The sequence below is a fragment of the Astatotilapia calliptera genome, chromosome 14 (assembly GCF_900246225.1).
Source record: "Astatotilapia calliptera chromosome 14, fAstCal1.2, whole genome shotgun sequence".
NCBI classification, from domain to species: domain Eukaryota; kingdom Metazoa; phylum Chordata; class Actinopteri; order Cichliformes; family Cichlidae; genus Astatotilapia; species Astatotilapia calliptera.
In genome coordinates this window covers 27,695,877-27,707,868 of record NC_039315.1, presented here as the reverse complement: position 1 = coordinate 27,707,868, position 11,992 = coordinate 27,695,877, and the positions used below count along the sequence as shown (strand labels likewise).

Sequence of the window (11,992 nt, the reverse complement as noted above, 5' to 3'; positions counted from 1 at the left end):
ATATCAACCATGCTTCAAATGCACTCTCTCCACTAGCACATTCTTCATTGGGGAGAACAGATTACGCAGGTTGTGTTTACATTTTCATCAGCGTGCCTCTGCTGATGTGAATAATGTGCTAAAAGACAGTCAAATCATCTTTGATTATCCGTTTTTCCTTCACAGGAAAATAAGAAAGTTGCTGTTATTAATGTGTCACAAATATCAGTTTGTTTTTTTAATTATTTTTTTTCACACAGATTCGATAACAGTCATACAATATCCAGTGTTCTACACTGGCTGTCCTCTCCAACCACCTCAAAGGACAGGCTGTCGTGCCATCTTTCTGGCCTTCCGATTGGACAGACACACGGGGCGTGCAGCCGTTAGGCAGCAGCTCCTGCTCGTACGCTGTGGCTAACTGGTTGACGACTCTCCTCTCAACCTGACGGATCAGTGACAGAGTCAGAGGTCAGGTGGAGATCAGGTTTATAGATCCTTTCTCCTTCACGACAAAATCTGAACATCGCTGTTATTAATATGTAACAAATACCTTTTTCCCCCTATTTTTTCCTCCCCTCCATAAAGATTCGATAACAGGCTCCAAAACTGACACTTTTTTTTAACTTTAGTTTTTCATTTTCCTCAGTCATTTACAATAAATGGAGGGAATAAAAGAAAAAATTAAGGGGTGAGGGAGAACAAATGGCAAAAAAAAAAAAGAGTAAACAACTTGTGTGGTGCTACCTAAACATCAAAGAATGTCTGTGTTTGGTCGAGCCTTATACAGATTCCATTTCTTCCATCGTTGTTCGAATCGATGTGCTTCAAGTCTTAAGTAATAAGTTATTTTTTCCATCGTGGAAATTTCCTCCATGACATCTCGCCATTGCTTCAATCTCAAAGGATCCCTTTGAAGCCAGTTCCTTGTAATAACTTTCTCGCAGGCCATTATCGTCACATTAAACAGGTAAATGTCCTCAATGTCAATTACTTCTGCGGGTAACAGGCCTAGAAGTAGGTCCGCTAAATTTTTTTCTTAATGTGGCCCTAACACATCATCGTGATTTTGTTCTACAAGGAGCCCTGAAATATGGCATAAATCACAAGCTCCATAATGCATATTGTAGCCGCCTGCTAACAGGTCCAGTACTGGACGATCCCGCTGAAGAGTGATATCATGCCGCTGTTTAGCCTGACAATAGAGAGAGAGAGAGTGGAAGTAATGTTACAATAGGGCCGAGGGTGAGACCTGCAGAATATCAGGAAAACACAAATCTGTCAGAGAGGATGAAGAACAGAGTCAAAATGGGTGGAAAGAGAGAGCGAGCGAGAGACACAGAAGCATGTCTGCTGACGCTCATCAACAGGCCCTTAATACATTTTAATCAAACGCGGGTCAATAGTAGTGATCAGAGCAGCTCATTTAGCTTCAGATGTTAACACTTCATTCAATAAATAAGACGCCATGTTTTTCTATCGATATGTAGCGAGGCAATAATAATAAAAGCTCTAAACATTTAATTTGTCTAATATAAATGAGCGACAAACAAAAGCCTTGTGGGATTATTCAGTAATAATGAGATTTCTGCTGTTTGCATCGCTTCAAGATGCAGACTGAGACAAGTCATTACCAGACATGCACACTTTCAAAAACTGAAGACCCAAATATCAGACCCACAAGAGCTACAACACCACTCAAAACAGAGAAACTGAAATGAGTCGGGGTCCCTATCAGTTGCCTGCAGGGCCCATGTTTGCTGTCAGGACACCAGCTGTAATATTAATAATTAAATATTGATGAAGGCTCCACATGTTAAACACTGTAATCACATTACAGGGAGTAACAGTGGCACACAGTATTGATCCGTGTGTGTTTCTGCACAGCTCAGCAGCGGCTGACGAAGTGGGTGAGGCCTCGCAGGTCCCCACAGGAGGACACCCGTGTTAGAAATGTGGTGCTGTGAAGACGGGCGTCCAGAGGAGACTCAACCTCTGCTCCTCTCAGATCCACACACAGCTGATCGGCCCACTTTCTGTTAAAGTGGGTGTGGTGGAGGTGTGGTCCCTGGCTCAGCTGCAGGGGAGGGATGGTGCAGTGAGCTCAAGGAGGCAGTGCCAGTGGAAGCAGATGAGGCCACAGGTGGTGTTGATCTGGTTAATCAGGTGTTTCTTTTCTTATAGTGAAGCCGGACCCTGGAAGAGGGGGTGTGTCCCGAGACCGGCTGTGAATGGAGAGACGCTACCTGTGAAAAGTGGCAATAAAACTCATAAATGTGACAGTGTGTTGAGTCTGTCTTTCCAAGTTTTGTCGAAACCCAGGAATTGGGATGTCAGAGCCACACGCCGCGCCGCCCACCCAGCCTTTGCAAATCTTAGCATAAATGTCCACTGTCGGTGGCAATGCTCTGTATTGGGGGACGGTGATGACCCCCAGATCTTCTTGGAGACCTTCCGGGCCATGGCAAAAGCATTTCAGTGGCCTCCTGCAGAGTGGGTGCTGCTTCCACTGCTGTCAGGGGAGGCTCAGCTGCCCTGAGTCTGCCACTGACCTCACAGAGCAGCTTCCCAGACATCTGCCGGGCCGTGCTGGACTGTATGGGCCTCTCCCCAGAGGATCATCCTCGGTGGTTCCGGATCTGCAGGCTGACAGGGGAGGACCGCCCGTTCGTGTGGGCCCGGAAATTACACGACGCAGCGGCGCGATGGCTGCCGCCTGGACCATTGGAGGCTGGTGGAAACAGCGAGGTGGGTCCGGTGCCACTGGCCTACGAGCCTGGAGGCAGCGGTCACGTTGGCAGAACACCACCTGGCTGCTAGAGTGGAGGAGCCCAGGGAAGGCAGGCCCAGGTGCCAGTGCCTAGGTGCAGGGTCCCCACGCCTGCACCGGTAGGGCGGGCCCCTGCACTGAGTCCCACTAACCCATTTTTTCCCACTTTGCTTTCGGTCCTTGGGGAGGCAATCAGCACTGCTCCAGAGCCATGGAGAGTAGAAGAGACACTGGGGCAAGGGTGCTGGAAGTGCGGGCAGCCAGGACACCTGAGGCGGGACTGTCCGCCAATGGAAGTGGGACAGGTGTTCCGTGTCACCAGTGCTCCGGCACCCTTCCCAAGTCTGGGAGGGATGTACAGCATTCCGGTAAGGACTCAAGGGGGTATACACCATGGTTTGGTGGGCACGGGCTCTACACAGACCCAGAGCTCGCACGGAGGATACACACACCCAGTTGGTGCCATAAAGCTGCTGGAAAATGATTTTCCAGGTGGCTCACTATAAAACCCATGGGAGGGCATATGGGATATGACAAGAATCTGGAGCGAATTAAGGCCCACTTTTATTAGCTGGGCACCCGAGCGGATGTGCAACGCTGGTGTGCATCCTGTCCGGAATGCCAACTTGTTAACCAGCCAGCCATTCCAAAAGCGCCTTTGCGCCTGCTAACATTGATGGAGGTCCCGTTTGAGCGCATTGGCATGCACCTCATTGAGCCATTTCACCGGAGTGCACGTGGCTATCGCTTTGTATTAGTGCTGGTGGATTATGCAATGCAATACCCGGAAGCAGTGCCACTGCGTACTGCATCTCTGCAAATAGTGTGGAGCAGACACTGTTTTAGGTCATCTCCCGAGTAGGTGTTCCGAAAGAAATACTGACTGACCAGGGCACGTCGTTCATGTCTCCCACACTGAAGGAATTGTATGAATTACTGGGCATTAAATCTGTTCACACCAGGATCTACCACCCTCAGACTGATGGGCTGGTGGAGCAGCTGAATAAGACTTTAAAGTCCATGATTTGGAAGTTCATACACCAGGGTGAACGCAATTGGGATCACTGGCTAGACCCTCTGTTACTTGCAGTGTGGGAGGTGCCCCAGGCCTCCACAGGATTTTCTCCCTTTAAACCGCTTGGGGTGCTCAACCTAATTAAAGAAAACTGGGAGGAACACCTGTATATCAGAGGGGCTAGACTCAAGCAATTTTCACCAGGAGACAAAGTGCTTGTATTACTCCCTTCTTCTAGTTTAAAGTTACTCGCCAAGTGGCAAGGACGCCCCACCTCACACGGTGAGTGGGGGACGTTGACTATGAAATTGCATGGTCAGACAGGGGAGGGGCCACGCAGATTTATCACCTCAATCTCCTGAAAGTATGGAGAGAGGCTGAAACTCTCTCTGGTGAGCCGGGCCGGAGGTGCCAAATTCAATCACTACTTTATTTACTTTATTTACTCAAATAAAGGACCTAGGTTGCTCTAAGAGCATTTGACTCGATGATCGAAGTGCTCTCATAGGAGTATACAGGTTGAGAAGTTCAGTTAAATAGCAACATTATTTACGATATTTGATGGGCAGCCAATGTAGGTCAGCAAGGATAGGGGTAATAGAATCAAACCTTCTAGTACCAGCTGCTGCTGCATTTTGGACAAGTTGTTGTTCATGAAGAAGGGCAGATTGGAGGCCCAGGTAAAGGGAGTTACAGTAGTCTAATCTTGAAGTAACAAAGGCATGTATAAGTTCCATTCGCGGTATGTAATGCCTAGCCTAAGAGATTTGACGTAGTTTTTAAAAGCTAGACTGTACTACAGAGGACACTTGTTTATCAAGTTTAAAGGAGCTGTCCAAAAGAACACCTAAGTTACGTACTGTATCAGAGAGGGAGGTAGCAAAGGGCCCAAATATATTGGCTAATTGTCCCCGAGGGATGTTGTCCCCGAGGGATGTGGCTAACAAAGACAATAATTTCCGTTATCTTTTCATTTAGAAAAAGGGAGTTACTCGATAACCAGCCTTTGACCTCCCTCATACAATCAAGAAAGCAGTGTAGTGAAGATGGAGTATTGTCAGTCAGACAAAAATAGATTTCAATATCACCAGCATAAAAATGAAAAGAAATGTTATATTTGTCAAATATAGAGCCCAAGGGTAGCATGTACAATGAGAACAACATAGGGCCAAGAACAGACCCCTGGGGCACACCACAACGAAAAGGGGTAACAGAGGAAGAGTAGCTCCCATCGTCACAGAAAAGGACGTTCCCTTTAATGCCTACTAAATATTCTAGTCTTGTTAGGAGAATGCTGTGGTCCACCAGATCAAAGACTGAAGACAACTGTAGTTCCGAGTTGAGTGACTCTATAGCTCTCAGCAAATTGTTTGGAGATATGTCAGCTCCAGTGTTAGCATTAGCTTGCACTGCGACATTGTTAGCTTTTCCCACCAAGTTTTTATCTTGTATTTTAGGCATATTTGCGTTTTGTCAGCCTCCTGTGATTCCTTCCCCACTCAATCGTGTGTTTAACTCTAGAAAAATCAATGAACGAGATTTTAGTGGGTAAAGTTTTTTTTACCTGGCATGTGTCTTGTTACGCCGTCACACCGGACTGAAGCCACGTTTCTATTTGCAGTCATACAATATCTCAAAAATATTTTAGCTTTCAGTGTTCTGAAAAGCTAAAAGAAATATATGTGGAAGTGGAAGTCACCTGTACACTGAAAAAAGGTAAATCAATAATGTAGCAATGTTAAATCTCGTGATACCGCACATGATTTTGTTTCTTGCACTCTGGATCGTGGCTTGAGGATGGCAGCCATCTCCGCTCACCGGTACTTTTATTGGTCTGTCTTAATTTCTGAATGAATATTGTCCAAATCTCAGCCAAATTTAGTTTAATGCCAGGAGTGTCACCATGTAACGTTAACGCTAAATAAGTGCCGTTAGCTTATTTGCTCTCTTGTCAACGAATTGGCGCTTTTTCATTTTAATTTGTTTTTGGTGCAAGCCCTAATGTCACATTTAACTTACTTCCAAGGCGCTCCTAACATATTTTGATTTTCTGTGTGAATTGGTTTGCCAACTGACTGTTCAGTTACATTATGTGTTAACTGCACCTGCACCGTGGTGTTCGTGAGATTTTGGAGATTGAACAGCCTCAGCTAATGTCTTTGGAGGCATTAAGGTAGCTTACCCCCCCACCTCCTTGTTTTGTATTTATTTATTTATTTATTTGCTGCAGATTGAGAGACAAACTTTATTCCGCATTTCATCTGGAGTCAGCTGATGGATCGAGGGTTCAAGTTGTGGTGAGAACAGGAGGTTGTGTTTTCTCTTAAGGTTTCTGTAACTTAATTATAATACAGATTTTATTTTAATCATTTGGCACATACACACACTGGCCAGCTACCTTATTTATACATATGTGAAATCCAAAATCTGCCATACGTTTAACTTGAACCTACATATATTGTCAGAAAAATGATTACTGGACTTGCGTTAATGCACACTTGAAAAAAAATGAGGTTGTAACTTGTATGTTGTTGGATTGCAAACATCTTAGGATCTTTTAAATCCCACAAGAGCAGGAAACACAGGTCTTATTCACCAAAAGATTACCGACCAACCACGCACAGTGCCTGTTGTTATTTTTAAAATAATTTTATGTTGTTTTAGATAAAATGCAGTGTTCAAGCACATCACAACCATGCCTTTGCAGTCAAGGTTTCTGGCACAGCTTGACTTCATCTCTGAAAGTCTGCTGAGAGTGTTTGCCAAGCAACTGGGAGAGCAGGCCCAAAAGCTAAAGGATATGACTGCCATGATGACAGTAAAAACTTTTAAATTGTTTAACTACAAAGTGTATATGCATCACATTAGCTCGGTAAAAGATTTATATGCTGCATCCATTGCAAAGGTCAACTTTTACCTGTGAGTACTGATCCTACTGAAAGGACCCCATAATTTACATCATGCAATTACTGTCCCAGCGTGAGAAATCGATCGTTTTTGTATGTTTTGGAAACTAAGTCCATTTCATAATGGTCATGTCAAACAGGTAGTTTTAATGGTGTTTTGTAGATGCTAGTGTTGCATGTTAACTGGTTCAAAAAGTCAGGTTTTTTGGTCTTTGATAATTTTCTTCTGTGCTACTGAAGATTTTGAGTTCACATATCTATGTTTTCTTTGTTATAATACTTAAGGATGACATTGATGTTCGAAGGGAGTCCCTCATCAATGTACTCTGCCTCTGTCTGAATGACAATCCTGATGTCTTGGTGCAGGAGTTCATGGTGAGTGTTGCATGAGTAGATTGTGGCTTTGCAACTGAACACAGTGCATTCAGTTAACCATATGATCCTCATTGGACCAGTTAGGCCCAGTAGTCCTCTTTAATAATTTGGTGAAGTGATTCCAGTACTGACATTGAAACACAAGGTTAAACTTGTTACACAAGGGGTCCAAACACTACTTTTTTTTCTCCATAGCACCTATTACGAAAGCGGAAAAACCGTCCATTTTGATGCCTCTGCCACAAAGTGAAAAAATAATAATGATAATTAAAATCATCCAGGAACGGAAAAAAAAACCTTCAAGAAAAATGAGGAGAACTGTGGGCACTGTCATCTCATTGGAGGGCCACATTAGTGTTCAAGTAGTATAAAACCCCCACAAATATTTCTGAAAATGCAGTGTTTTGTATTTTTAAATTTCAAATATTGTATAAAAAGACAAAACTGCAAATGTGAACGCAATTTTTTTTCTTCTCACTCTTAACTGAAGCCTTTCATTGAACTATCAAATAAACAAATTGGTACTCTCTTTCTGGCCACACCCGTGGCAGCACTTCTGCTATTATTTTGTTAAATACAAACAAAATAAAAATGCTGACATAAGTGTACACATTAGTTTTTAACTGCCAGTGAAAATTGTTTTCTTTGCAGTTTACTCTCTCACTGAACTAACAGTCAATCGGTAAACATGTTTGTGCTCTCTGCTCATATTGCCTTCATATTAAGTACGTTTTTGCTTTTAAAGAACTTATTTTAACATTGCACTCAACAACAAACAAATCCTCCCTAACAAAAGTAACTTCAAGGACCAAACTGCATTATATTTTTTCATGTCAATATACGGGCTGCAAGTAGGGGTGATGTGGGCCACAAGTGGTCCCTGGGCCACGAGTTTGATACTCCTGCTTTACCTGCAGTGAAAGTAGACATTTTGTTTTGAAAGGTTACTAGTGGATACTGGCAACTTGGAAGAGAACAATACAATCGGTTATAAGACCTCCATTGGAAAATTGTGTATTTCATACTAGAATATAATACCAACATGTAGTATTTGGTTAAAGTTATTGAATAGTGTTTGAATAAAGTGAGAAAATTGTGGAGGATTAAAATATTCCAAGAGCTCAAATTACTTCATCAAAACATTTCAACGTTTCAATCACATTTTATCAACACACATTGCACAGGTTTATTGAATACGAATAACTAGTGTTAATTTAACTCTGTTTAAGTTGCTGCCATAGCAAAACATCTGTGTGCATCTAATGTCCACTACTGAAAGAAGTAAATCCAACACGTTCTTTTGTTCAGTGTATGCTCGCATTTTTAATCATTTGTTGTTAGTGTTCAGGGCTGAGTGGTGGTCGGATGTCCAGCGTTCTCGATGAGCTGTCCTCTCCAACCACTTCGAGGCGCAGGCTGGGCGTGCTGTGCTCTTTCTGGCCTTCTGATTGGACAGACAGACGCAGCGTGCAGCCTTTGGGCAGCAGCTCCTGCTCGTACGCTGCGGCTAACTGGTTGACGACTCTCCTCTCAACCTGATGGATCAGTGACAGAGTCAGAGGTCAGGTGGAGATCAGGTTTATAAGTCAGGCTTTTTAAAAATCTTTATATGCTACATGTGCAGGATTTTTCCTGCATAAAGGAATCCCGTTGTGATTTTGTTCTATAAGGAGGCCTGAAATATGACAAACCACTTCAAGGGTTACTCCTAAAAACCAGTGTGTATGTTACAGTGCCTGCACACCTCATGCTTGATGGAACGAGCTCCATAATGCATGTTGTAGCCGCCTGCTAACAGGTCCAGTACTGGGCGATCCCACTGAAGAGTGATATCATGCCGCTGTTTAGCCTGACAAGAGAAAGAGAGAGTGGAAGTAATGTTACAATAGGGCCGAGGGTGAGACCTGCAGAATATCAGGAAAACACAAATCTGTCAGAGAGGACGAAGAACAGAGTCAAAATGGGTGGAAAGAGAGAGCGAGCGAGAGACACAGCAGCAGAGAGGAGACTGTGTCAAGCAGCATGTCTGCTGACGCTAATCAACAGGCCCTTAATACATTTTAATCAAACGCGGGTCAATAGTAGTGATCAGAGCAGCTCATTTAGCTTCAGATGTTAACACTTCAATCAGTAAATATGACGCCATGTTTTTCTATCGATATGTAGCGAGGCAATAATAATAAAAGCTCTAAACATTTAATTTGTCTAATATAAATGAGCGACAAACAAAAGCCTTGTGGGATTATTCAGTAATAATGAGATTTCTGCTGTTTGCATCGCTTCAAGATGCAGACTGAGACAAGTCATTACCAGACATGCACACTTTCAAAAACTGAAGACCCAAATATCAGACCCACAAGAGCTACAACACCACTCAAAACAGAGAAACTGAAATGAGTCGGGGTCCCTATCAGTTGCCTGCAGGGCCCATGTTTGCTGTCAGGACACCAGCTGTAATATTAATAATTAAATATTGATGAAGGCTCCACATGTTAAACACTGTAATCACATTACAGGGAGTAACAGTGGCACACAGTATTGATCCGTGTGTGTTTCTGCACAGCTCAGCAGCGGCTGACGAAGTGGGTGAGGCCTCGCAGGTCCCCACAGGAGGACACCCGTGTTAGAAATGTGGTGCTGTGAAGACGGGCGTCCAGAGGAGACTCAACCTCTGCTCCTCTCAGATCCACACACAGCTGATCGGCCCACTTGTTGTTAAAGTGGGCATCCAAACAGCAATATGGAAGCTGGAACAAATATGTGCATTCCTCTGGCGCACTTAAACAACCCATCAGTGCTGCCAGCAAACTCTGTTAATATCAGTTAAAATAGAAAGCATGAAAGGACTCGCGAGGCAGGATTTTTAAAGCTGTGTAATGTTTCCTGCATTAAGACTCAGCAGGACTTGATCTTGCATAATTTCTTTATTTATAACCGCAGAAGCAGAGAGACTAAAAATGACTGTAAAGATTGTGCTCTCGTACCTTTTTGGCCCAGAAGTTGAGCTCTTTGCTGACCAGCTGTAGCAGCTCTGAGTGACAGAATGGCAGGAAGTAGACGATTTCATTGATACGGCCCAGGAACTCGTCCCTCCGGAAATGAGCCTACAGAGGAACAAAAGACCCATGAGCGTCTCAGAGCCAGGCATGTCTGCAGCTACACCAAACAAGATGGTTTTTATGTATTTGTGTGCATCATGTGTTTTACCTTCAGGATTGGTCGAATCACAGATTCTTTAAACTGTCTGGAGATTTTAATGTCATCACTTTTCTGTACGTCCTCTGGAGGAAAAGGAGGAGATGAGCAATAATGTCATTTCTGGTTTTTAATCATCTGAAAGCTGTTATCACAGTGCTACAATGTTCCTTTATTTTGCAAGAATGAGAAAATTAACTGCAACATGACAAAGTTAATTTGTAGATAATTTAATTTCTGTGTTCGTTTAACACAACATCAGATGGAAATGTATAATCACATTGTACAGTGTCATCAGTGTGAAGACATTAGCCAGGCTGCATGTACGCGTTAGGGCGTTTCGCTCACCGAGGTTATCGGCCAGCTTCCTGCGGCTGACCCGCTCGGCTTCCTGGCGGAGCTGCAATGCATGCTGGGCTATCTCGTCACTTGCGACGTTCGACGTCATGATGAAGATGGCGTCTTTGCATTCGATTGTCTTTCCTTTACCGTCTGTAAGACGACCCTGAAAGAAGAACACCACCAATCAAACAAAGTTTCAGTTTATTTCTGTTTTATCAAAGAGACACACACGATGGACGTAAGAAGCTGTGTGCTCGCCTCATCAAAGAGCTGCAGCATGATGGTGAGGACATCGGGGTGGGCCTTATCCACTTCATCAAACAAGACAACAGCGTTAGGACACGCCCTCAACAGCTTGGTCAGCTGACCGCCTTCTTCATGTCCCACATATCCCGGTGGAGAGCCAATGAACTTTGCCACCTGAGCGCGGACAGAGAAAAGATGCACAATAAGTCTAAATAACACAACAAGCTGATTCGTTTTATCAGGATCACACTAAATAAGTATGCTCAGCCACCCTCTGCAACAGAGAATTCAATATTTCCACACGCTTCACACCATGATCCTGTTTGCTGCATCGGGAACGTTTTCAGTGCATCCAAAAGAGGTTTTCTGAAGCACTTCAGTAACCAATTTTGTTGAACATTATTTCAAATGACAGGAAAATGTATAGACTTACCTCAAATGAGGTAAAGCAGAGCTGCTGCCTTTAATATAAGAGGGCCTTTCATGGTAGAGTCCATGTCAGCCCCCAAGCTCCGATCCTAGCCATGAAAATCTCAAACATTTTACCCATTACAAATTATCCGAAGATGTTCATAATAATCTTTGCAGCTGTAATCACCAGCCTGCTGTGTTCAGTGTTTCACTTATGCATCTGACGCAGCTTTTCTGAATATCAAAAGACCTTCGATTTCTAGCATCTATAAAGCTCCTCATTGCCACAAACTATGCAGAGAAAGTCCAAACACTGTGGTGACTGTGACAACACGACACTGTAAAACAATGCAACTCTGAAAAACTGATTAAATGTATTCATCACAAAAAGTTTCACAAAGAGAAGAACAAAAAACCCCCAACATCATTAATTTTGGTTTATGAATCTATTACGATTACATAAACAGAATTAATCCAATGCATCACTGCCATGCATCTGCAGCAGGAAGACGCTGCTAGCAGCTGCTCTCATCGGAAATAAATGAACTTGTGTGGCGCGGCTTATTCAGTGCATACTTTGTGTTTTCGCGTGTGTGTAACGAGGCCTTACCTCGTGCTTTTCCTGAAACTCCGACATGTCCATGCGGATGAAACCCTGCAATCACAGGACGGGTTAACCTCCAAAAGAAGCACTACTGCATACACTGTAATCAAACTCGTTCCACCAAATTAAGACTCTTGACATGCGTTTTG

The 11,992-nt window shown here is 43.6% G+C and overlaps 1 protein-coding gene across 2 annotated transcripts in view; it reads right to left on the bottom strand.

The window, feature by feature from the left end:
• Positions 1–202: 202 nt before the first annotated feature.
• The window catches only part of clpb (ClpB family mitochondrial disaggregase), a 46,361-nt gene continuing 34,571 nt past the window's right edge, over positions 203–11,992 (bottom strand). The window contains exons 10-16 of one of the 2 annotated variants that reach the window (XM_026191650.1): positions 11,850–11,894; positions 10,841–11,002; positions 10,589–10,745; positions 10,253–10,326; positions 10,030–10,149; positions 8,790–8,894; positions 203–424 (exon numbers count right to left, since the gene is read on the bottom strand). In XM_026191650.1, the coding sequence (XP_026047435.1) occupies positions 218–424; positions 8,790–8,894; positions 10,030–10,149; positions 10,253–10,326; positions 10,589–10,745; positions 10,841–11,002; positions 11,850–11,894 (870 nt within the window). In that variant the 3' untranslated portion in view covers positions 203–217. Of the gene's footprint in view, positions 425–8,343; positions 8,581–8,789; positions 8,895–10,029; positions 10,150–10,252; positions 10,327–10,588; positions 10,746–10,840; positions 11,003–11,849; positions 11,895–11,992 lie in introns of those variants that run through there. The other variant, XM_026191651.1, reaches the window with a different exon arrangement.